The sequence below is a fragment of the Gossypium arboreum genome, chromosome 10 (assembly GCF_025698485.1).
Source record: "Gossypium arboreum isolate Shixiya-1 chromosome 10, ASM2569848v2, whole genome shotgun sequence".
Lineage (NCBI taxonomy): Eukaryota > Viridiplantae > Streptophyta > Magnoliopsida > Malvales > Malvaceae > Gossypium > Gossypium arboreum.
Window position 1 is genome coordinate 121604476 of NC_069079.1, and position 27440 is coordinate 121631915.

Here is a 27440-nt window from a genome sequence, read left to right on the forward strand (position 1 = left end):
ATAGTTACTTATTTATAATTGTATTTATAAACTCTTTAAAATATATATATTTCCCATAAAAATTTTCCAATGGTAATTGAATAATCCTTTACTAATAACAAGAAATTTTACTAAAGAGGCTTTTAAAATGGATGAATGTATATATAGCCAATGCATTGAATTAGTTTATGATTTTAGTCCATTGGCATAAATTATTACAATTATACTCACATTGTATATCATCTATTAAAAATAAAAAATATTATTTTAAAATTATTCATCGAAAGAATAATAGATGATTTTTGTATCAAATACTAATCTAAAAGAGTGTGATAAAATAAGGGTGTTTAATTGTTGGTGGGAATAATAAGAAAGGGTAAATTACACCATCAGTCACCCAACTTTCGGGTAGCTGACAAAACAGTCACCTAGGTTTCATTTCAGTCACTCAACTTTCGAAAAGTTACAAAACAATCATTTTTGTCGTTTTTCGTCACAGACGTCACGGCAAAGTGACATGGCAGTTGACGGCGTCGTTGGAGTCACAAAACAGTCCAACTAGCCGGTTACTCTTACTTAATAGCCCTACCAGCAACATTTTAGGGTTAGAGAAAAAGAAAAAAAAGAAAAAGAGGAGGAGAAGAAGAAGAAGAAGAAGTAGAAGAAGAAGAAAGAGAAGAGGAAAAATAGAGATGCCTGAAGTGATTCTGGTGTGCTATTGTGGAAACTCAGCCAAGTTAAACACGTCTTGGTCCAATGACAACCCAGGTAGGAGGTTTTTTGGGTGTAAAAAATTTGGCTCTGGATTTCGAAAACCATGTTGATTTTTCAATTGGTTTGATCCGTCATTGACGCCTCGATCACGAATTATGGTTGTTGGGTCTTTTGAAAAAAGTGAGGACATTGGAGGACGCAAGGAGGAGGGAGAGAAGGACCTGGTTTTTGGTGCTTGTATTTGTAACTTTGTTGTTGTTTTTTAAACCTTAAAAATCAGCTTATGTTTTTGTTGTTAGCTTTGAAAACCAACTTATGTTTTGTAATATTGCTGCTGGTGTATTGTTGCTTAACATATGTTATACATAGCTGTTGGTATACATGGCTAACCAGCTGATGTTGTTGTTTACAAACACTTGAAAGACTTGAAATGAGATATTTTTGTTGATTACAAATTGTTTTTTAATATTTTTGTTGCTTACGACAGTTAGAAGAGAAGATAACAGATGGAAAACACATGTATTTCTCAATATTCAAAATACAGAAAAAGATAACAGATGAAAAAACACATATGTATTTCTTAATTCTCACACATTTGTTTTTTCTACACTCATATGTTAGAAGATAAGAGATAACAAAAATAGTATGGATCAATACTCATATATTATGGCCAAAACGCCAAACTGTTTATAAAAGGAATGAGGGGCAAAATATTGCCAAATTTTCCTACAATTTAACACAAGTGAACAGATGTGAATTGTAGGGAAATTTACAAAAAATTCCAGTGACTATATGCCTAAGTTTATCAACAGTAGCAATCATAGGCAAATTTACAAAAAATTTATCTACCTAAGTTAACAAATTTACACATTTTCAAAAAGTTAACAAAATAAGGTTTGTTCACATCATCATCAATGGTCTATCATGGATGACCCTTGAGTAGGATACATCCATCTAACAGTGGTTGGTCTTCTCTTGAATTGGAGCTTTTCTCTTAGGGCAGCTTGTTGATAAGTTAAGGCACTAGGTAACTGAGTTGGGCAGCTTATTGAGTTGGGGTATTCTCTTGCTAGTTTGGGGTAGCTTGTTGCTGAGTTGGGACACCAACTTTATGTCTTTTGACCTACAGGAACAAGAGAAATCTGTCAAACAAATTCATAAATAGAAGTATACAAAAACTTAAGGTAAATGAATTACTGGAATATTTTGGCCAACTTCCCCTTTGCAACTCTTCTTATTGTGGCCTATTTTTTTGCATTTACTGCACCTCATGTCCACCCCTCTCTTGCTCAACCTTTCTGTTGTTTGTGTTTCATCAGGTTCTTTCCTTCTCACCTTAGTAGTTCTACCAGGTGGTCTTCTTAGAGTAGGAGGCAGTATTGGCAGCATGTTTGACAAAGAGGACCATTGTTTAGAACCTCTTACTGGACTTATAAAGTTGGAGTAAATTTGAAGCTGAGTTTGCTTGGTATACCAGATTTGTACATAGTTCTCTGGGAACTCATCTTTTAGATAAATGACAGCCAAAACATGCATGCAAGAGATTCCAGTAAGATCCCAATTCCTGCAAGAGCAGTAATTCTCAACTAAGTCCACCACATGCTGGCTGCCAGGACCACATTCAACCTGATACTTGTCCCCACCAGCATGTGATGGAACACTCCTAAAAAGCAGTCAGCATGCTTGGTTAAAAAATAATCACTAAAACAACTTTTTGAGTAACCCTACCAACAATGATACACACACACCCCCTAAAATAATTTAATACAAACACAACCATTTTTGTCATGCACATGGCAAACAATAACAGACAATAACCAGCACAATAAAAAAGGTAAATAAAAAATTTTGATTTTGCCACATACAATATAGCAGCTTGGATACAAACAATGACAGATATACGTAGCAAACATCAATTTGATAATGGCATTCAAATTTTGATTTTGCTACATACAATATAGCAGCTGGGATACAAACAATGGCAGGCATACACAACAAATATCAGTTTGATAATGACATTCATACAATGACAGATACAAATAATAAACATCATGCACATGGCATACGATACACATTATATGTCATACACTTTAATAACAAATAAAATCAAAATCAGAATTAGTGAGTGTTTCAAAATAGAAATCAAAATCGAAATAGAAATCAAAATCAAAATCAAAATCAGAATCGAAATTAAAATTAAAATCGAAATAACCCTAAATCAAAATAACAACATTGAAATCCAAAAATTTAAAACTAAATGCAACAACTTACCCGTTAAAGTGGATGTAACAACATAGCTAGCTTCTCTTCTATTGCCCATTGTCGCTGAGAATCAAAAACACTGAATGGTTTCTGGTTTCGTCTTCTTTTCTCCCCAAACAAAAAAGACCAATCGTCCCCTTCTTAATCGATTATTAAAATGATTTTTAACCCTAAACTCTTCTTAATCTATTCCCAAATCAATTTCAACCCTAAAAAAACCCAAATCACAACAGAAATTTCCCCAAATCATTTTTTCCCCAAACCCCTTAAATCCTAATCTGTTTCTAACCCTAAAACTAAACTCATAACCCTTTAATTTTTTCCCTAAACTAGCCATATCAGCTGCTCAGCCACATCACCAACGCGGCAAGTTAACTTGCCACATCAGCAGGTTAACTTGCCACGTCAGCGGTCCCATAAACCCCCTAATGGAAACTGTTAATCAGTGACCATTTTGTCACTTTTTCATAACGTTAGTGACTGTTTTGTAACTTTTTAAAAGTTGAGTGACTGAAATGAAACTTAAGTGATTGTTTTAAAAGCTACCCCAAAGTTGATAATTTTAGTCCATTGACATAAACTATTACAATTATACTCACAGTGTATATCATCTATTAAAAATTTAAAAAATATTATTTTAAAATTATTCATCAAAAGAATAATAGATGATTTTTGTATCAAATATTAATCTAAAAAAGTATGATAAAAATAAGGGTGTTTAATTGTTGATGGGAATAATAAGAAATGATAATGAGGCTGTCTACCAAAAGGACTACTATAATTGATTTAAATGAGTAAATTAATTTTGAAAATTTGAAATAGTGGTTTGAACATAAGTCCAAAAGACTCCTTTGGTTGATACCACTTGCTAGTTGCTACCACGTGGTTTCATGTAACAGCACACCCAATCAAAACCCCTTTGTTTCCTTATGGGTTTAGGGTTCCAACACTTGTCACTTATATCATACCAATTATATTTTCTCCTAACTTCAAATATATAACTACATTATAACTGTATTAAATATTAACTCAATTAAAAAATCTTATAATTTTTATAAAAATAATCAATATTATTATGAGAATATTTGTTTTATGTTTTTATATAATATATATAAAGAATAACTTAAACTCAAAATAAATATTTTATAAAAATCATTATAGATAATGAGGCTTGAATTTATCAAAGTTTTCAAAATCACAATTTTACTATTTTAATTAATGTCTCATTTGTTTTTCTATAAAAAATTAGATATTTACATAATTTTTCTTCATAATCTAATATATATACATTTATATTATTATTTATGTGATTGACAATTAGGAAATTATTTATTGCTAAATAATTATTTAAAATGAATTTTACTAACCCAATTATGAAATAAACTCTAAACTCTAAATTATAATTGAAAATAATTCAATTAGGCTCAAATGAGTACTTATTAAATATTAAATCTAATTTAAATATATAAAATGATAAATAAAAACAAAATAAAAATGATGATGAATAAATATTGAAAATAAAATGTCAGTATCATAAGTATTGAACTATCAACTCAATGTCTACTTTTATAGCGGCATTTACATTCTTCATGTCATTTCATTTATTACCTATTTTTATTTTTAACTTACCAATATTGTTAACATCATCACTATATTCTTTTACATTTTTATACTATAATTTCAACTATGCTTATAAAAATAATATCTTTTTCTGAGAAAAATATAAGTAAAAAAATTAAAAATCACCTCATAGTCAATGAAGTCTTGCATGCGTGGACAAAGAGAAGTTACGTATTTCTATTCGAGTCATGCAATACATAAATATTATATGCGGATTTTTCTTTAAGTTGCTCTTGGTTTAAGTTTTATGGTGTGTGAATTTTATTTAATTATATTTTGATTTTTAATTTATTGTATATGAAGATAATATAAAATTTGATATTATTTATAATTTCTCTTTAATTTTAAATAAGAAAATAATATATACGATTTCAACGTATTCAAATTTATGTCCTATTATATTAATAATAATATTAATATTAATTAAACTAATGTTGAATACATTTTATTTTAATATAATTTCAATTAAATTCTCAACACCATTGTTTTTGTTTGCAGTCATGTGATGCCATTTCCTCTCTCAAACTCATCAATTAATAATGATTTATCCATATTTCACTTTCACAATTTAATAATGCCAAAAATTAGGTGAAATCATGTTAATTGAATATATGGATATATTTATAAAAAACTATATATTTTCCATAAATACAAATTAAATTATTTAATCAAATAGAATCGAAACCGAAAAACTGAAATTAATCGAATTTTTTTTTGGATTTCTTTACCAATTTGCTCATCCTTCATGCAATGTCATCATTAAGAATACAAAAAAGAAGAAAAATCATAAAAGGAAAAAAATCATCATGAAATTATGAAATGATATTTTGATTTTTTAAATATTTCTTATTTTATATAATGATATTTTATATTAAAATAAAATTTTTGATTCCATAAAAAACCAGTATATTATTATGTTAGATTTTCTAATATTAATTATTGAAAAACATATTAAAATTTTATAAACAAAATCTATTATTTCCTTTTAAGACTAATAAGAAGAAGAAGAAGAGGAATCAGCAAACAACAATAACCACAACAACAGTGACAAAACCAAAAACCCATGCTTAAATGTGAACCCAAAAGCCGAAAAACACAGTGGATTTTGTTCTTTTCAGCCAAAAAAGAGTGTTTTTTTTTTCAGAGCTATAAAAATGGAAGCAGTGTAAACTGTAATGGAGCCTACCAACCCGTATATATCGTCAGATCCGTCCTTTTGGGTCCCCATTTTTGCCCTTTCTTCAGTACTTCACTGCTTCTGCTTCTTCTTCTGCTTCACCTTCTTTTTGAAAAACAATCAATAATTAAAACCCATAGACAAAGACACTGAAAGAGGAAAAAAAGCCCTTGTTTTAGATTTGAACTATATTTTCAATAGACAAGGGAGAGAGAAAATAAGGGGTCCATTTTTATTGGACAAAGAAAACAAACAAATGTGTTTTTTTAAAGCTTTTGGATCACTATGTTGGGTTCATATAATTTCTTTGAAATTTACTGAGTTAAATTTGGTTTTTTTTTTTTTGGGGGGGCATTGATGAAAACCTTTACTTTGTTTAGTATGCTTTTAAAAATGGGTCTTTATCAAATCTAACTTTTAATGGTAAAAGCTTAACTAGCTTCATTGTTTTCATTCTCTACCTTGATTGCAATACTGTGAGTGTTTGTCTCTTTCATTCTCAAACAGTTTATCAACTTTGCCTTCAAAAATATTCATTTGGGTAACTATTTTTATTGTTAAATGCCCCCTTGTTTTGCAGTCTGTTGAAGTTAAATTTGGTTTTTTTGATTGGTTTGGCACCCATAGTTTGAAGCCAAGTAAGTTCCTCAGATCTGAATTACCGTGGAAATTTTATTTTATTCTACTAAATTCAGAAGTGGGTCTTTATATCTAAACTTTCTTTGTATATTTAATAGTTTCTTTAGATCTGTAAGGGTCTTGAGATTATGCTTCACTCATTGCCCTTTTGGTTCTTTAATCTTTCAAATTTTCAAAACTTGGGGTCCTCTTTGTTCTTTATGTGTTGTACACTTGTATTTAGCTTTCATGACTTTAGGTATATGATTATTGTAAGACTTTAGGTTATATTGCATATATTACATATATTTTGCTTCTTTTTATTTCTTCTCCAACACACATTGCTGGTTGATTTTTTTTGTTCTTAGTGTTCCAAATAATTGAATCGTTTGGAAATATATGAATTTTTTTCTGCAATTGTTATTTCAAGTTTTTTCTTTCTTTCTTTTTTTGGCATTGATGTTTCTCAACTAAAACATTACTGGTATGGATTTATAGCATTAAATTGTGTATAAATTAAAATTAAAATTGCAGGTCTTCCTATGGTAATACCCTTTTTTTTGCTAATGATTAATTTCATTCCTTTTTATCTCAGAGTGGCTTCTTATACCTTGATTATATTCATGGGATTTACCTAATGGAGATGGGAAGTACCTTGAATATGGATTTCCAAGAAGATAGCGGCACGTTGGGGTCGCTTCCAGTGACAACCTCTAGAAATATGTCATCATCATCGTCGGCATTCTTTTCTGCGAACCAATCACCGTTCTTCTCTCCTAGATCATCAACCTGTCAGTTTTCAGAATCAACAAGGTCTGATGCTCAATGTGATAGTGCTAATTTAAGTGCTGATCCTCCAAGTTCCTGTTCCGGAATTCAGGGAACCGAATGCCACGGAAATGCTCAGTTTGATTTGCCAGATATGAAATTGGAACCTACTGCGTGTATTTCAAGTGACTTCCGGAAGTCCGACCATGTTGTCTCCAATGGCACCTTATCTAGTTATGGTCATGTAGGTGACAACGGTTACTATGACCTTATAGCAAAGCACAGAAAGCAAATGAGAAGCCACGACATGTCATTTTCCCCGGTTCCGATATCATTATCTTCTAACAGAAATAGAAGCTATGACATTTACATAGGTTTGCATGGTCGAAAACCTTCCTTACAAAGATTTGCAAATTGGCTCCGTGCTGAGCTGGAACTTCAAGGGATGAGTTGTTTTGTATCTGATAGAGCACGGTTTAGGAGTTCTCGTAAGCTTGGACTTATGGAGAAGGCAATGGATGTTTCTTCCTTCGGGGTTGTAATTCTAACGAGGAAGTCTTTCAAGAATCCATATACTATTGAGGAGCTTAGATTTTTTTCAAGCAAGAAAAATTTGGTGCCAATCTATTTTGATTTGAGTCCCAGTGATTGTCTCATCCGGGATATAGTTGAGAAGAGGGGAGAGCTGTGGGAAAAACACGGGGGTGAATTATGGTTTTTGTATGGAGGGTTGGAGAAGGAATGGAAGGAAGCTGTTAATGGCCTCTTTCGAGTTGATGAATGGAAATTGGAAGCTCAAGACGGTAGTTGGAGAGACTGCATATCACGAGCTGTTACACTCTTGGCAATGCGGTTAGGAAGACGAAGTGTTGTAGAGCAAATGATGAAGTGGAGAGAAAAGGTAGAAAAAGAGGAATTCCCATTTCCTCGAAATGAGAACTTTGTTGGCAGGAAGAAAGAATTGTCCGAGCTAGAGTTTATACTTTTTGGTGACATTAGTGGAGAAACGGAAAGAGATTATTTTGAGCTCAAAGCTCGATCTAAGAGAAAGAATTTGATGATTGGCTGGAGCAAGAGCAGTTCAGTAGAGGAAAGACTCGGGAAACGACAGTGGGGGAGTGGCAGTAGGAAGGGTAAAGAACCAGTCATTTGGAAAGAGTCGGAAAAGGAGATTGAGATGCAAAGCACTGAAAGGCAACAGAATCAAAGACCTAAAGGTGGTGGATGGACTTCACGGAGAAAGAAATCAGCAAAAATTGTATACGGAAAGGGCATTGCCTGCGTAACTGGGGACTCGGGAATAGGGAAGACAGAGCTTCTTCTGGAATTTGCCTACAGATATCACCAGAGGTATAAGATGGTTCTATGGGTAGGAGGGGAAAGCCGGTATATTAGGCAGAATTATCTAAATCTCCGATCTCTTTTAGAGGTTGATGTTAGGGTCGAAAATTGCACAGACAAAAGCAAGATGAAAAGCTTCGATGAGCAGGAAGAGGCTGCCATTTCTAGAATCCGGAAAGAGCTAATGAGAAACATACCTTTTCTGGTAGTGATTGATAATTTAGAGAGTGAAAAGGATTGGTGGGATCAAAAGCTCATAATGGATCTTCTTCCTCGTTTTGGAGGAGAGACCCACATTCTGATATCCACTCGGCTTCCACGTGTAATGAATCTGGAACCTTTAAAACTCTCATACTTGTCTGCAGTAGAGGCTATGTCATTAATGCAGTTAAGTGCAAAAGAGTACCCTATTGCAGAGATTGATGTGCTGAGGACTATTGAGGAGAAAGTTGGAAGGCTGACTTTGGGCCTTGCAATTGTAGGCGCCATTCTATCTGAGCTACCGATAAATCCGAGCCGGCTACTGGATACTATCAATCGTATACCTTTGAGAGACATTTCGTTGAGTGGTAGGGAGGCTCACTCGTTGAGGAAAAACACTTTCCTTCTCCAACTCTTTGAGGTATGTTTTTCCGTATTTGATCATGCTGATGGACCAAGGAGCTTAGCGACAAGAATGGTCCTGGTGAGTGGTTGGTTTGCTCCTGCTGCCATTCCAGTTTCCCTTTTAGCCCTAGCTGCTCGCAAGATACCCGAGAAACATAAAAGAACCTGTTTTTGGAGAAAAGTATTGCGTTCCCTGACATGTGGTTTTTCTTCATCATACTCCAAGAGATCCGAAACAGAAGCATATTCCATGTTGCTGAGATTCAACATTGCACGAAGTAGTACCAAGGACGGTTATGTCCATTTCAATGAGCTCATCAAGGTTTATGCTCGGAAGAGAGGACTTACTGGTGTTGCACATGCCATGGTTCAAGCTGTTGTTAGTCGTGGATCTCTATCCCTCCACTCGGAACATATATGGGCAGCATGTTTCTTGCTATTTGGATTTGGTAATGATCCGATAGTTGTTGAACTCAGGGTCTCGGAACTGTTATACCTTGTCAAAGAAGTGATTTTGCCTCTTGCAATTCGGACATTCATTACATTCTCTAGATGCAGACCTGCTCTTGAACTGCTCCAGCTATGCACCAATGCGTTGGAGGTAGCAGACCAGGCATTTGTTACCCCAGTCGAGAAGTGGTTGGACAAATCACTTTGTTGGAGGCCCATCAAAACTAATGCTCAATTGAATCCTTGTCTTTGGCAGGACTTGGCATTATCAAGAGCCACTGTGCTCGAAACTAGGGCCAAATTACTGCTAAGAGGGGGGCAATTTGACATAGGAGATGACCTAATTAGGAAAGCTATTTTTATTAGAACTTCAATCTGTGGTGAGGATCATCCAGATACTGTATCTGCTCGTGAAACTCTAAGTAAACTCACCCGGCTTCTAGCAAATGTTCAAACTCATACTTAACCATAGGTTCTATGTTTCTTGTTAGCAAATTTTACGTTAGTTTATACAAGGTTTACAAATAAAATTCCTGTAAACAATTCTGAGAATTTTTATACCATTTTAACTTTGAATGATATGCCCTACAGTACTGAATTTACATAATGTTGCAATATGATTTTTCTTGTTTCAAACTAGCATTTAACACGGAGAGCCTGTTGACCAAGATGAGGACTTCTCACTCTCAAAAGGTAAACTCTTATCTCGATGAATTTGCTGTTTTCTAACAATGTCTCACATTTTGATAGTGCTATGCTTTATTCTCTTCAATGGCTCAAAGTTTGACAACTTAATTGCATTAGCTAAGTCGAGAAAGTTAGCTTGTTAAATTCCAAGGTACCTTTTCTGTGTCAAGCATGGTGCATAATATTACAATACAGGCTAAGAGCACCATTGGCATGTTTATTTGATTGTAGTCTCTTCCTAAATGATTAACCGATATACGATTGGCTTATTTAGTTGTCATCATAAATTTTCTGACAGAAAGTATTTGTTGATTTACATATTTCATGCAGGTTTCTACAATATGTTTCCGAATGCTAAAGGGCAACAACAAGGATCTAAGTCTTGTACCATTCTTGTAACATTTGTCAGATACTAATCTTATTCCTGGATCAATCAAGTACTTTTTCATTCCCATTATTTTATTGTTTGGTCTGTTTTTGGCATTCCTTCTGTTTCATTTTTACTATGTAATACACTTGTCTAATGCTGTTGACTAAAAACTTTAGACCTATGCTACTCAAACTGTGATCATCAAATACGGATATGCAGATGACAAAGGTATGTCTATTTCATATATTTGGAGGATCTTTTAGGGTTACATAGTTTTTAATGTTGAATAGATGTTATACTCAATATTTCCTCTCCCTAGTTGCATAGGTTTAGGTGTTATTTGACACCTAAAGATGTGATTCAAACTGTCTAATGTTACTTTGAAATGTATAGGTAGTGAAGTTGCTGCTGCAGTTCTTCTTTCAAGGTGAGATCACATCTTTGAAAGGTTTTGAAGCCATTGACAAGCAGCCAGAGCCAAGTCTATTTGCCCTGGAACCTGCTAGTGCCTACCATAGTACCTACCATAGTACCTTGTAGGTAAGACATGGGGCAAGATGCCCTGCTCAAAGAAGAAATGCCTGTGTATATCGATCAAACTTATTCCCTTTTCACACTTTTGTTCTATTTTAAGTGATGCATTGCCCAGCCGTATCTCCATAGTGATATATACTAAATGTTCACCGTTTTCCTGCAAATGAGCTTTCAACATGTGATCTCGACATTCTTAAGTAACAGTCAGATTGTATTGCCGTATCAAAATAGAAAGTTCTGAAAGTTCTTTTCATGACAATTTGGATCTTTCATTTCAGTTTTAAGGTTTAAGATCAATGAATATGACCGGTTCTTCATGCTCAAGGAGTTTGTTCAATTTTCTGAATTTTTAAAATCGAACCGACTGAATGTTTAATGTCATCTTGAGCTGATGGATTGAAGTTATTTGATGATATATATTAATAACTTAAGGTGGAAACTACTATCCCTAATAGAAATCTAGTAAATTAGAGAATACATAAACAAATTGTAAGGTTCATACTGTATGTACATCTTACTGCTGTCCTAAACGCATCTCACCCTGAAACACAGGGTTTGATTTCAGCATCTTCTTTGCCAAGTTGCGGATATCCTCTCTGCTTGATTCATTTGATATCCGTTGAAGCTCTTGTAATGCTCCACTCGATATAAAATCCCCGGCATTGTCCTCTACAAGAGGCAGCAGATTAAGAAGTCAGCATTAAAAGAAACTGATAAGTTTCAGCCATGAAAATTTTGGCCCTTACAGTTTATAATCCAAGAATGAGAAAGACTGGAATCGGATTTTAGTGAAGTACGTTTTTTGTATCAAATTTTGGCCCTAGGCCCTTACCATTTTGTGCTAAATGAGAAAGCGCCAGCTCAATGTGACGTCGGGTTGAAGCCGATGTGGTGTTACAATTGTCAATCAACCATTCAAGTGCACAATCTTCCATTAGAAGTGAACGGCCTTTGCGATGTCCTGCAGCGACCAAAGTTCGTTAGAATTGTGAAGAGAAGATAACCAACATAGGCTATCAAACTTCAGAGACATGGATGAACCTTGAACCATTGCTCGGGATTCGCATTTAGCGAAGTTAGCCAGTCCTCTAGCAACCTGCGCAACCACATCATTATTCCCCGATCTAACCATTCCCAACATTGCCTTGATTCCTCCATCTTCTTTTAGCATTGTGTGTAGTTTTTCTGTTGAATGACGAAAACATCCAAATGAACAGCATAAATCAAGATGAGGACTTAAACTTCCCGTTTTGATAAGATCAGTTATCTTAATGTGTATCAGGTAAATTGCGAAACATTAAGTTGCAAGACGGATTCTACGGTTGAAGGAAACTACAGTTTGAACAAAACAGTTCCTAAATTCCAATTGGTATGACTGACTGGTTAATTTCTCGGCTTCAGCCACAATCAAAAGAAATCCATAGTGTACATGAAAAAGGGCATACCATTTCCACATAAATTGGCAAGTGCACCGGCAACCATTCTAAGAGTTTGCGGATCATCTGTCCCAGAAGCTGTCTTTGCTAGTAACTTAGCACCTCCTCTGCTCATTATTAGACCTTGATTCATCTCTGAGAATGATTCAGAAACAGGTTAACATAGGAAGTCTCTGAACATTATGGAGGATTTAAACATCTCAGCATGGAGATAATGCATCAATGAGATGATTGACTTTGGAGTGAAAAACTATATTTATTTGCATATTAAACCATGGTACATCCTGAGATTTTCTTGTAAAGGTACTTCTGGAAATGAAAGTGGTGATATGCATGTGAGCTAATTCTTCATACGAAAAAGTGTTGCCATTTATAACAATAAAAGATATTATGTGGAAATGTTTAGAAAACGGAAAAGAGTTCAATTTGAATCCATCATTGATAACCAATTGCCAGATTCGGAGTGAATAATATGCCAACGGAAGATAGTAATTTGCAATTACCATTCATTGCCAGATTAGCAATTGCCCCAGAAGCCACTCTAAGTATAGTAGCATTTTGAGATGATCTCAACATCGTAAGCAGGGCATCTAAACCGCCTTCCTCCACGATAGACTCCTGGTTAACATCTGCAGTATATAAAACCATAATCACCTCGGGAGAAATGATTTAAACTTTCAAAGCACATAACAAAAAGATGCAGAGATGAAAAAAGAGACTGGAAATAGCCACGCATTAAAATCAATCCAAAAACACAATTCCATCAGAGGATTGTCCAAGCAAGGCAAAAAGAATGAAAGCATTTTATTCAAATCCAGTAGTCATATATATTGAACTCCACCTTCAGCAGCAAGATTGGCTATCACTTTCACAGCATGGATTTGCACATCCAAGTCTTCAGAAGTTAACAATTGTATTATCTTTTGAAGTCCGACTGCATTTAAGAACCAAAAACATCTAAGTCAAGATTGCTTGTCGACTAGGAGAAATATTTTGATGATATACGATTTTATTACAGCAAAAGTCTTACCTTCTTCACATATCTTTGCAATTGTAGCCCTCTGAGCAGACTGCGTGACCCTTAATGTGCCTGACTTATTGAGGCTTGCTGAGGTACCTAACACTGAAGTTCCTCTGATATTTTCCTTCACGTACGATTTCTTATCCTGCAAAACTTGATATTATAATACTATAAAGAAATAATAATTGACATGATGTAAAAAACGTACAAACAACTTACCTCAAAATGTTTATCTCCTTCGGGCGCACCTTTTTTAAGATTTACAAGCTCATGCTCAATAGCCTTCCTCCTTTTTTCTTCTGCCGATAATTTTTCTTGAACAGCATAAAGCTTTTCACTAATTGCTTCCTAGGAAAACCAATTTATTTCAGAGAAAAAAGCATTAAGGCTAGAACTTCGGGCCTATAGTTCACAGCTGCTGGATGTCTAAACAAAACTTGAACTAAAAGTTATGCATGCCGGCATATGCATGACCAATCATACCTTCTCTTGGATCTGATCTTTAAATTCTGCTTTCAGGGATTGTAGTTCATTTACAGTAGATTCATGAAGCCGATACATTTCTTCTAACTTCAATCTCAGTTCACTGGTTTCTTCCTGCTCCTGGAGATCATGAAAAACAAAAGTGCAAAAAGAGTTCAGAAACTGAATAACTTCAAAGAAAGCTGGTAAATTATCTGCAGCAGAATAATGTAAGGAAAGGCATTCCAGGAATGTTTAACTGCTCAAAAAGACTAGACTGCTTTAGTAATCAAAATATGCAACAAAGACAACAAGATAAATTCACGGAATTAGCAATGGCATGGAGCATCTGACTCTCTCCAAGGGCCAGAAACAGATTGAAATGTGAAGCTATGTTGTCTAATACAGACAGACTACTGAGGTTTCAGGTAAAGAAAATGGCAGGCAGATAAACAATATTTGGCAGTGTAAGGATATATGCCCGAATGTTGAGATGCACCCCAAAATAAAAAAGCCGATTGAGTAATATAATTGTTAAAAAGTGATGATAACAAATAAAATATAAGCAGACCTAGGAAGGGAAGAAAATAAGAGGATATTGTACCGTTAAAGCAATTAGATTGTAAGGAGATATTTTTTTTTTGGGGGGAGGGGAGGGGGGACAAAAGATCATTTCACATTTCATTTTTGGAAGAAGCTTAACCTGCGTCGAGTTCTGATAATCTGCTAGCAGCATGTTTGCCAAATCTAGTTGTTCTTGTGCACCTTCAAACCTGGTGTGCTCGTCCTCTAATTGCTTAGTTAACTCCGTGATTTTCATTTCATACATCTGAGTAGTGTCAGCAAGAGCCCTCTGATATTTAGAATTCTCCATCTCATGATGCTATTAGCAATAAGAATATATATTCAGGGTTTGCATAATCTTTACAAAATTGAATTTGAGGAATCAGTGAAATAGAAAATAATAATTCACAGAAAGAATGATGAAACAAAAGTTAGGACCACTAACCTGAATCAATTTTTTATGCTCATCTGAAAGCTTTTTCATTGCATCTAACTGTTCTTCAGCACTTTCAGACTTGGCTCGCTCGACTTCTAGCTGCTTCATCAACTCGGCTATCTTTCTCTCATACATCTGAGTGGTATCGGCTAGTGCTTTCTGGTATGTACAATTTTCCAGCTGATTTTGCTACTAACAATCAAAAGAACAGCATAAATACTCTTGTTTTCTGGATAATAGAAATTATTAATATAAAGAACACCATAAATATATTTAGCTCAATTGTCCATTTGCATCCTTAGAATTAATGTAGAGCGAGAACTTTCACATGATATCATGTGTAGATATAAATCAAAGCTGTTTACACCCACCACTGATCAAGATTCTTGGTACAAAGTAAGGCTATTCTTGAAGACCATAACATTATAAGAAAGACTTTTACAGACTTAGAGATCCACTGGAATGCTACTGACAAGAAGACTTGCTTGAATCATATAACCTTAATGCATGGAAAAACAGCCATAGCAAATATTTATCAAAGACAATTACCTTGTTCTGTTTTAAACTCATTTCCAAGTCTGCAATTTTATCTTCCAACAAAGAGTTCTGATCTTTCTGGCAGTTTAATTCAGCTAAAGCCTCTTCAATGTCCAACTCCAAGCGAGTATTTTTCTGCTCTAAAAACTGCAAAAGAATATTAAAATATTACAAATTTAAGAAAAAATAGAATTATACCAACATTTAGATGCGTATTGGATCCAAACATGACAAGATGGTAATGCGATTTAAAATATGAAAAGTTAGAAAAAGGCCAGGAAACAATTTTCAGATTGAATATTAATTATAATTAGTTGAGTAAAGCAGGAAAGAAAACTACCTCAGACCTTGTGACTAGATTCTTTCTTGTCTCATTAAAAGAATCATGACAATCCCGCAGTTGTTTTTCTAAATCATATTTTTCACTCTCCCTCAATTTCTGTTGCCTATCGATTTCAGCAGTAAAATGGTCTACTTGAGTCTCAAGCTTTCGGCATAAACTTTCATAATCAAACTCTTCTTTAAGCTTTACCACATTTACTATTTTCATAGCCTGCAAAAACAAGACATTAGGATGCGTAAGGAAAAACATATAATGCATTGTCTTCATCAAAATTAATGGTTCAAGCATTTAACTATAATGCAGAGCAGATGCACAAAAGAAACAAGGGGGAAAGAGAGGTTTGTTGATGATTAAACATAACATAGCATGCATTCAACTGGAGATTCTCAACTTCTAAATCGCAATATTCTTCATATACTCACCCGCTGCCCAAACATTATTGTGCTAGTGGTCTCTGCATGATGTCGTGAAGATGGCCCAATTGTTATTATAAGTGAAGTCCTTGCAGAGCCTATCCATTTACATATGAATCTAATAAGAACATTTGAAGATAAAACGAGCAAGCATATTACAATTAAAAGACTAATAGTGCATGCAGAATAAGCTTACTTAATCTAAAGATAAGCATCCTTTGAAAGATATCCAGTAAAGTACAATACAGAATCATTTATCAAGTCATAAACCTATTAATTAAGAAAACCAACTGATATAGACATATATTAATCATATTACAATACCAAGAAAAACGTAGAAACAGTGATATTAGTGTGAGAGATGATAGACGTCACTGATAGAATGTTCTACTTCAAAACCTTCAGGTTTTGATAAAGGTATTACTAGAAACAAAAAGACAAATCATAAAGTAAAGAGTTCCTTACTAACCTCCAAAAGAATCACGAAGCAATCTTGTAAGTTTAGAATCCCTCGTAGGTATATGTGGACTATTCTCGGCTAATGCATTTATGCATTTTCCCAACGAAGTAAGAGAGAGATTAATAAACTTAGCCTCTTCAAGCAAAAGACCTTCACTGCCTGTAACATGGATAAACAGTTAGGCAAGTTTTTGAAGGATGATCCGATAAAATTATGCTCCTACTTTCAGCTGTTAACACTCAGAGAAACAAGATACATAGGAAGAGTCCATTTCCTATATACAGCTGGTAGAGCTTTTTTACTCCACAAGTGGGATTAAGAAACTGACAAGTGTTACTTTTTTGTTATATTATAATAATTTTAAACACATATCCCCCTACTAGCCCTAATGGTGGATCAAATAATTTTCCATACTGGAAACCAGTTATATAAAACTTTTACTCTACTCAAGAAACATATACATAACTGGAGTATAAGACACAGTACAAAAATAAAACTAAAAAAGATAATGGCAATACGTGTTTGAAGCATACATCTAGTCCTCTAAATGGAAATAGAAACCATCAAGAACATACCTGATTTGTCTAATCTTTCAGAACCTGCAAGATCCACTATCAGCAACTTGCTTTTCCTAACCAGAGGCAAATTGCTTTTTGTTTTCCTATCTTGAGAGTTAATATCATCTTCCACTTTTTCAGGGACAGACCTCCGGATATAAACCTGCGAGATAAATGATTTCAGGATCCGTTTTGTACCTTTTTTCTAACATTTCTTTCCAGAGTACCAAGTTCTAACGAATGCTTACCATTAGAATTGCATGGCTACGTGAAGATTCTGTATTTAGCTTTGTGTTAGCTGCATGGCGATTTCCCTCGCCAATTTGCAATAGCTCTATAAAATGATCAAGATCTTGGACCTTAACTGTGACAGCACCAGGCAATGATACTTCCCCAGTCTTGGGGTCCTCATTAATAGTGATATTTGTCTTTTCAGGTGCAAGCAGATCTTGTATAGATTCCATATACAACTGGATTATAAAAATTAAAACACTAAATTAAAAGAGCAATCAGTTCATCCAAAATTTTCTATCAATATAACTAGAGAAGGCACACAAAATAATAGTTTAAAGGCTGGTGACCTAGAAAATTTCCAACAACCAATCACTGCACAAACAGTCTGGTAAAATATCTGGTCAATGGTTAACAATTTAGTTTGCTTTTGACTAATACATAAAAGTGTCTGTGTGTGTCTCCATAATTAACTATTAAAAGATTACTAGAGAAAAATAGACTGATGCAGACACAAGCTATTGATCCAAATAATGTCATCTGCTGAGCCATCCTCTAAAGCACGGATTCCATAAGCTTTGGCACCATAAATATGCTAATTGTAATATTACCATAAAGGTGAATAAGGTATGGTAGGGTCCTTCATCCAATTAGTGTTATTTTGAATTTCTGAGTTTTTCCGTAACCATACTTGCTGTAAACTTCACAAACTTTTTACTGAATTTTGCATTGTTTTCAATGTAGATACCAACCAAAACTCAATCTACCAACAAGGCTCTTGAATGTATTGTGTTTTCAGTTGACGAAGAGATATTTCAGATAATGCAGAAAGAAATTGACTAAAAACTTTAGGGTTCTTAGGGCCAGTTTACCATTGAGGTTGAAAAGTGTTGTGATAAAGTACTTTTGAAAATTTTGACAGTGTTTGCTATTGCTGTCAAAAAGTACTTTTGAACAAATAAAATGTCCATTTTAGACATGTAAAGTAGAAGAAATGTTGGACTTCTTTAATGAGGATAAGAAATTAAGTTCAGCCAAAAGGTAAAAATTTTAGCTTTTTGCTTCGGTTAAAATCTCATTTTAAAAACATGGTTTGGCTAGAAAAACTCCTTGTTTACATTATTTTTGGTTTGAAATCATGATTTGGGTTGAAAGGCACTTTTCAACCCTTAGACTGACAATAAAGAGCCAAATGGGGCTCATGCTTTCCATTTTCATCAACTTATTACGCCATATTTATACACATTTTAGGATCTTGATTCTGAAGCCTAGTAGCTGAACACAGTGCTGTCTTCGCATAATTATTGTTGTTTGCTACTTCTTTGTTGTGTACAAGTCTCAATAGACTATATCATGTTTCTCTCCATATCACTAGTATGTTAGTTTGTTTTCATCCAGTATAACTGTCATGTGGCTAAATATTAAATCAAAAAGGTCCAAACAACAAAACCCAACCATGCCTATCTAGTAGATAAAGCATCAAATGATAAATTCAACTCAAAACTAATACATTAGCTATAGGTTGAGGAAGAAAACACACCTCAACAGTAAATTTAATCAACAACCATGAGACAAGTGCCTACAAACGATCACACAAAAGAACGCAATATGAATCTTACCTGCAAATACGAGATTTCCACAGTATCGGAAGCAAGAGATATGTTGGCCACTATGTCCTCTAGAGCTCTAACCATAATACCACGTTCAGATGCATCATCTTTACCAAGTCTGCCAAGTGTAAAAGTTTTGCCAGTGCCTGTTTGACCATAGGCCATAACTGTCCCATTATAACCACTCAATACACTCTGCAAAAACATATTAAATCAACCAAAAAGATTAAATATAAACTAAACAATCTTAGAAGGCAGAAACAATGGCTTCAAAGCAACCAATTTTAAGATGAAAATGCAAACATAATAAGGGGGTTAAGTGACACACATGGAGAGAGCATTGAAGAATGAACAAGCAATAGGTATCATCTGGTTGAAGAAAACCTCTACCACTTAAGATGTTTCTCACTCACCTCGACCACAGGTTTTGCAACAACTTCATAAACTCGCTTCTGAGAAGCAGTTCCCGTGAAGACTTCATCAAATTTGTAAGATTCAGAACTCCAGTTGTTTTTACGCAACTTTAAACGCTTCAGCTACATTGCACCGAACAACATAAATAAGAAACCATCAATCTATGATTCCAGGGGAGGCCCCAAATGGGAAGTCAATGAATATTGCAAAAACAAGAGAAATGCTGCAGGATCAACTTAGATATGATAAAAAACCATGAAATCATGCTATGAACCAGAAAGAAAACATGCTTTGATAATTTACAACAATGTCAAAATAGAGTTGTGAATTTGTTAATACCTCGGGTTGCAATTCAACACAATCAGCAAAATCAGCATCTGAAAGAAGATCCTCAGCATTTCTTGGTCGAAGTCTTACAGCAACTCTCACCCTCCCAGGATCTATAAACCAGGTACAGAATCAAAGGACATTTCAGAAAAATACATTAATCAAATGACAGTCAGTAGCAGGTTTCATCCTTCAATAAAGCAAGGACTTTTTTTATTAAGCCCATATCTTAAAATCATGTTTTCAAATAATTCAGCCTTGCTCAAACAAATTATATCCAAAATTATTCCCCCTTATTTAAAGTTTCCAGAATAAAAACTAAAAGATATTGTAAACTCTAAGCCAAAAAGAAAAGAAAAGAAAGCCCTTGAATGCATGATTCTTTGGAAAAAATTTCATCTCGTCTTGAAATGAAATTAAATTCCTAACAGCAATGCAGATCATTAAGCTGAAGACAAATGTTGATACTTGATAGTCCAATTTCACATTTTAGCCAAAAACCTTGACATCATCCAAGTAGACCCCCAAATTTTCACGTTTTTAGCCTGGCTTCATTTACATCATCACCCCCCCCCCCCCCACAAAACATACCAAGAATAGTTCCTACATTTTTCATATTACCCATGTAAGTTCTGAAAGCTTTTCTTTTTCTGTGTACAAATGAGAAAGGCCAAGAGTAGGAAATCAATAGCCAAATATTTTCCCTGTTTATGATTTGACTATGAAACTATGATTATAAGAGCCAAAACTTGAGATCAAACAAGCATAAGAGCAACAAACAAATAACCGGTCATTATTATTAGTCCACCAAAGTCAAAATGAAACTCGAGAATAAACCCATTTTAAGGAAGCCAAAAGCAACTCCACCCCACCAGCCAAAAAAATTCAGACCTTCAAACAGAAGCAAGCAAAATAGCACACCAAAAAATAAAACTGAAACTTTTAAGTAAAAAATGAAGCAAATTAAAGACAGAGGGGAAAAACAACCATTATCATCATCAAAGTCCCTGGAGTTAGAACGAGAATTTGGAGTAACTGAACGTCTAGATGTAGGAGCAGGAGGAAAATGAAGAGGTTTGGTATCACTTGAGCGAAGAGAGTTTTGGCCATTATTTAAACTTCTCGTTAATGAATTCCCACCATGGATAAGACCTTGTTGAGAAACTCTTTGCCTTTCAGCCCTTTGTGCTGGTCTCAAACCAGAACTGGTTGTAGCCATTGTCAGAGTGAAAAAAGAATCTGAAACTGGGTATTGTTAAAAAGAGTTGGTTTTAAAAGAAAGTGAGCTAATGGGCACTTAGAAAGAACAAAACCCAAATGGAAAACAACAAATAAAAAAAAAGGGTTATTGACAAGTTTTGGATTGGGTAGCAGTTGAGGCCGGCACGACACAAAGAGAAATAAATGAAAAAGAGAAGAAATGGCAAAGGGGGATTCCCGCGTTGTTGGGTAGTTTGTTTCTGTTGGGTGTGAGAAAACGTCAATGGAAAAAAGGTGGGGGGCCGGCATAAAATGCACTCACCACATTTCAAATGCCTTTCTGGATATCTATCTTCTTCCTTTCGAAAGAGGTAGTGTCTTTGTCACCATTGCTGTTCCTTTTCAATATTTTCAAAAAGCTTCGCTTTGCGAGCTAAAAGAGTAAAAAAAAAAAAAAAGTAAACTGTAAGTTAACTAGAAAATTTTCAATTTAGTAGCTTAACTATTCAAAAGTTACAATTTAATTATTTAGCTGTTAAAATTGATGTTATATAGTTTTTTTGTTGATTTTTCACTCGTACTAGTCGTCGAATTGTTGGTTGAAACTCGTTAGTGAAACTTTTTTTATAAAAAAAAATTACTTAAATAAAAACTTTTGAATAGTTTAGTGGTCAAATTATAATTATTTTAGTTAAGTGACAAAAACGAAAACTTATCTATAGTTTAGTGACTAATGGTATAGTTTACCTTTAAAAAATTCCTTTTTAGGCATAATATCAAATTTAGTACTCAATGTTTGCATCTTTTTTAATTTAATTTTTAGTTAAATTTGATCATTTTCCTTTTAGAAAAAGCCTGATTTTTTAATGAAAATGTTAACTAAAATATATTTTTTTATTATGATATTGAAGTGTCAACTCTCGTTATAGTTCATTTATACTTCATGTTAACATGACATTATTTACTTAAAATGATACATCAACAAATGATATTAAAATTATAAAATATTTAAATATTTAAAAAGATAAATATTCACAAATATTAACATTATTTCTAAAATTATAAAATATTAGTATTTTGCGTTAAAGTTAATTTCAAGTTCCAATCATATTGTTTATTTCATATGATACATCGAGTTCAACCAAATTCAATTTAAATTTATAAAATAGAATTTTTCAAAGACAAATACAAGACCTATTTTATATATACAAGTGTATATATACTTCATTTATACTGGTCAAATTTTAAATAAGTTTATAATTTTATGTAATGTAAAATTATTTAATTCAATCATTGTATATTTTTTATTAATATAAATATAACAATATATATTATTTACACTTTTGGGATTTCTCTTTAAATAAATTTTTGTTCATAACTTTCCAATATATTGATTATAACCAATGATCCAATGATGATAAAAACTTGTAAATTGGACGTCAAAATAAGAATGAAAGCCAAAGTAACAAAGTAGAGTTAGATTAAATTTAATATTAATTCAATACAAAAATTATTTTTTATAAATTTAGCCTAATTGAAATCATGTTTTAATAACATATAAATATATTTTAAATATAAAGAAAATTCACTTATAGTGATATAAAAATTTACGAAGTTTTACATACATTCATAATTATTTTATATGATTGATATTTTAACAATCCAAGTATTATTTTTTTTGGTAGAAAAGGACAACATTAAGCGGCTATATTAGATAAAACCATAATTAAGAATAAATAGACATGTTGCGATCTCTACCATATAGATATAAAATGTTATTTATATTGATATATATCTCACAATTGAAATTCTTTTAACATGATCTATATATGAATAGAACATGAAATATGATGGTTAAATCGTCAATGTATTAATCATGCCCTTTTAAGTATTTTACTTTTATTAAATATTAATTTGTTAAGAAAATATAATCGTATGAATTAATTAGTTGAATCGAGAATTACAAATTAATCAAATTGGAAATTTAATTAAGAAAATGATCAAATTAAAAGAAAATTGTACTGACCAAATAATTAACCAAGTCGGTCCAATTTATATAAAATTATAAACTTATTTAATTTGGTCATTATTAAATCCTCACTTGAATTGAAAATTAATCTAAGTTGAAGGACGGATTTGGTTGTTATGAATTATGATAGGTACAAATCTGATAAATTCTATTTCCATCAGTAGCAACAAATTATTGAAGTTTCTGATATTCCCTTCCCTACTACCTTGATGAATTTGGTGAATATTTATGTTTATTGGCCCATTAATCAAATAAACCTTCCAAATTGGTCCACTAATCCTATATTTCTCTCAAAATATTCTACACTTAAATATAAATTTTCCTATCTTTGTGGTCCCTCGCATATTTGAACTGGTGATAAATGCATTTAATAAATTAATGCGAAATATTCTCATTGCTTCAACCTGAATGATAACTTACATCATTAATGAAATTAATTGTAGGTTAAATTATGTTTTAAGTTCCTATGCTTTTTGCATATTTGAAATTTAGTCATTCAACTTTTACTTTTTAGAATTTAGTCCTTTTACTTTTTAAATTTTTAAATTCATATCCAATTATTAATACCATTAAAAATCTTTCAAGTTTGATGGGGTGATATTTTGAAATAAAAGAAGTATTAACTTGGTAGTCATGTAACAAAAATTTTGATATTGTAATAAAACTGAATTTAACCAAAGAATTTTACTATTTCAACAATTGAACTTGTATTTTTAAATCTATAAAATAGAATGACTAAATTCCTTGAAAATTGGAATAAAAATAGAGAGATTAAATTTTAAATATGTAGAAAAACCATTGGGACCTCATTTATTAACTTGAATTTAAAAGGTTTTACTTTTTAGTCTATTATTTTGTTTTTGTTTTTTATATTATACATGTTCATTTTACGATTCATATGGGGGTTCGTAGTTGTCCTTTCCAACAATGTAAATAAATAAATTCTTTCAATGCATTATAAAACCTAAAATGTATTATCATAAGGAATTTGTTCTCGTTACCATATCTAAAAAAATGATTTTAATGTACTTGTAACACTTTAAAATAGTGAATTTCATGGTTCCATCTAGATTACAAAATATTCTTCCATAACTAAATTATAATTAATTATACATTTTGGTGGAAGAAAATATTTTATATTAAAATATATTTATAAAATTATTTTAATAAATAGTTTTGGTAGAGTAGTAAGAGAATTTTATATGAATTTATCAGTTTTTGTTTTATTTTCAAATAATATTTTTAATTGTTTTATTTAAAGATTATATAAAATATGAAAAGATAAAATATTATTAAAGGGTATTTTAAAATTTTAAAATTAAATTTAATGTTAAATTTAAAATTAAATTTAATGTTAAATTAACTCGTAATATCAATAATCAATTATTTTATATAATATAAATTTCTCATAAAACCAATTTTAAAATAGTCATCAATAAAATATTATTTATGGCTAAATAGGTTAAATATGCCGGTTTTTTCAGGATTTAAGAAAATAAATCGATTTTGAAGAGATTGTGTGAAAGAACGTCTAATTGGACAAACTTTCTACTATAATTTAGGAAAAAACATGCCTAGGTGGGCACGCTTTTTTTAGTATATAAACAGAAAAATTCGCTCAATTGGTATGCAGAAAGTAAGTCTAGTTGGACGCGTTTTCACATACTCTCTAAAATCAATCTCTTTTCCTAAATCTTGAAAAAAATATCTATTTAACTAATTAAAAAAATAATCATATTACCTATTTAACCATTATTTATACTACCAAAAAAGAAAATAAAATCCTATATAAACTTGAGGTGGTTGAGTGTGTTTCCTTAAAAAGAATGAACAACTTTATAGGAGTGAAGCTAACCATAAAATTATTAAGAGAAACTAAATTGCTGGCAAATGGCAATATTGTGTAACATTAATGAAAATGATAGCCCAAATATTTGTTTTCATAAGAAAAACAAAACATTCATTATTTCATTAATTTTATGACCCTAATAATTAAATGCAATCCAAACTTACAAGACTTGCATTACATCACAAAGGTACCTTGTTTCAGTGTTTTGTCATTTTCTACTTGCAATATTGCACTGACATTGAGTGTTGAAATACTCACTCACCTGTACACTTTTGTTCATCATAACAAAATTTTAATTCCCATATAGATTTGGACTCGATTTTATTAAAAAAATAAGTTTAAATTTTTATTTAAGTTTAACCTAAATTATATATGTTAAATTTAGATTTTATCTGCCTGACTCAGATTAAAATTTTTAAAATTATTTTATTATATAAAATAAATTTCAAAAAATACAATTTATCAAATACATTAGAATAAATATTTTTTAATAAATTTTAAAAAGACATGTATCTGGGAGGGCCAGGCCAAAAAAAACTTAACAAAGCCTGACTCGTTTAGAAAACGGACCTAATTTTTTTCTAAGCCTATATTTCAAACTTAAATTTTTGTTCATAACATCTCATTTTTCAAATGTCCCGGGGAATGGACAACTTTTATATATACCTATTCGTCATTTTTTCATTGTTGATGAAACCATTTACTTTTCTATGTTAAGCTTTCTCAAGGTGTTCAACTTAAAGCAAATACCAAGCCTATAATTCAATATGATGAAATGCTTAAGGGTGATCGAGTATAACTCTTTAGATTTTGCAGTGGCATTCTTGTTCAAGATCCTTCGAAGAATAATGAAGTAGATGAGATTTTCAATCAAGCTAGGCAACTGGGAGCCGTAGAACGGCCAATTGAACAGCTTAATCCATCGTCAAGTTCAACTAGTTTTACTGGAACCGGTAGATTACATTCAGGGGAAAATGTATCTTCTGTACCTCAGCTGCCTCAGACTGTTATTCACAACATTGTTTTCTGGACTGATGGCTTCACAGTAAATGATGTTCCTCTGAGAAGGTTGGATGATCCCGAAAATGCACATTTCTTAGAGGTAATGTTAATTAGGCATTCCATTCTTGTCGTTTCTGTTTCATGCATCTCGCAAACATTTGTTTCATTCTATATGTTTTCAGAATACCTTTTCGTGTTTTATTAATAACTTGGCTGAATCTTGATGCGGAGCATCAGAAAGTCCGGGTGTCCTAAAGAACTTGAGAGTGCTGATAAAAGGTCCTGTTCATGTCAATCTGATAAAAGAGAAACGAGAAATACCCTGTAAGTCACTAAGTCTCTGTTTTCAGCATTGTATAGAATTTAGGAAGGGATCGAAAAGGCCTTCTTCAGACATGTATCTGTCTTTTTCTTACGAACATTTAACACTAGCTGGCTGATTCTTGAAGTCCACTCGATGATATCAATCCCGTGTTTTATCTTTCATGCAGGAACCAAAGAAGAAGCACCAGACAACATTTCAGGGTGTTGGAACAACTCTCGACAACCATTCTTGACATTTTGAGGCCTAATCAAAATAAAAAAAATGAGGTTTTAAATTTATTAAAAGTTGGAGAAAAAACTATTTTAGGTCCTTTAAAAGTTGATAAAAAAGATTTTTGAGCCCTTAAAATCTTAAAAAAAAAAAAAAAACAAATTTGCGACCCTTGATATATATTACCAGTCCTCTCAACAGTGCTCCAAGTCCTTCTCCTGGCCTGGTTGTAGAAGAAAGTTTACCATCAACCTCAATTTAGCTTAGGTTGGCTGACGGGACTCGCCTGGTCGCTCACTTCAATTTGCACAATACAATTGGAGACATTATTTCGTTCATCGATGCATTTAGACCTGAGAGTGCAACAATTTATCAATTGCAGATGATGGAATTCCCTCCCAAACCTCGTGTTGATCCAACCCAAACCGTCGAGCAGGCAGGCCTGATCAATTCTGTGGTAATACAGAAATTCTAGCTTGGGCTGCATAGAACTCGTCCATCTAGTCATTACTGTAACTGCTTATTGTACCGAGTGAAGTATGTACAAGAAGCAGGTTTTGATGGCCGAGTCTGGTTAAATGGGATCGAATTACACCAAAGATTATGGCTCAAGTTATTAATAGACTCCTTGGCTTTCAAAGAAATACATCGAATGTTCATTAATTACATCACTTTATCTAATTTAATCAAAATTAATATTTTGATGGGTAAATACATCACCTTATTAAAAAAATAATTATAATTTTGTAATAAAATAATGTGGTTTATCCAATTAATCAAAAGTTCATTAATTACGTCATAATAGTTCCTATAAATGTGGTAAAAGTACAATTTTATTAATAAATGCTTTAAACTACCTATGCTATGAATACTTATATAAGAATAATT

General features: G+C 32.7%; 2 protein-coding genes, 1 long non-coding RNA gene and 1 pseudogene across 4 annotated transcripts; 3 read left to right on the forward strand and 1 right to left on the reverse strand.

Annotated features, from left to right (window-relative positions):
* Window positions 1-5519: 5519 nt before the first annotated feature.
* Window positions 5520-10142, forward strand: LOC128279224 (uncharacterized). Of its 2 annotated transcripts, XM_017793896.2 has the most exons (3): window positions 6098-6228; window positions 6333-6390; window positions 6966-10142. In XM_017793896.2, exon 3 carries the CDS (start codon window positions 7008-7010, stop codon window positions 9999-10001), a length of 2994 nt encoding a protein of 997 aa, XP_017649385.1. In that variant the 5' UTR covers window positions 6098-6228; window positions 6333-6390; window positions 6966-7007; the 3' UTR covers window positions 10002-10142. The 2 variants fall into 2 exon arrangements, with proteins under 2 accessions (XP_052876012.1, XP_017649385.1); XM_053020052.1 differs by having other exon boundaries at window positions 5520-6390.
* Window positions 10142-11369, forward strand: LOC108489376 (uncharacterized). Its single transcript, XR_008272180.1, has 3 exons — window positions 10142-10228; window positions 10553-10820; window positions 10986-11369. It is a non-coding gene; the product is annotated as an uncharacterized LOC108489376 (long non-coding RNA).
* LOC108489375 (kinesin-like protein KIN-UC) lies at window positions 11175-21603 on the reverse strand. The gene is made up of 21 exons (XM_017793893.2): window positions 20925-21603; window positions 19950-20050; window positions 19610-19732; window positions 19206-19391; window positions 17604-17825; window positions 17374-17518; window positions 16808-16957; window positions 16348-16436; window positions 15923-16135; window positions 15595-15729; window positions 15055-15234; window positions 14749-14928; window positions 14067-14186; window positions 13803-13931; window positions 13593-13728; window positions 13404-13496; window positions 13066-13191; window positions 12572-12697; window positions 12168-12311; window positions 11959-12087; window positions 11175-11795 (listed from the first exon to the last, which is right to left on the reverse strand). The coding sequence occupies exons 1-21, from the start codon at window positions 21154-21156 to the stop codon at window positions 11641-11643; spliced, it is 3114 nt and encodes a 1037-aa protein (XP_017649382.1). The 5' UTR covers window positions 21157-21603; the 3' UTR covers window positions 11175-11640.
* Window positions 21358-27027, forward strand: LOC108488175 (plant UBX domain-containing protein 4-like; annotated as a pseudogene).
* Window positions 27028-27440: the final 413 nt, after the last annotated feature.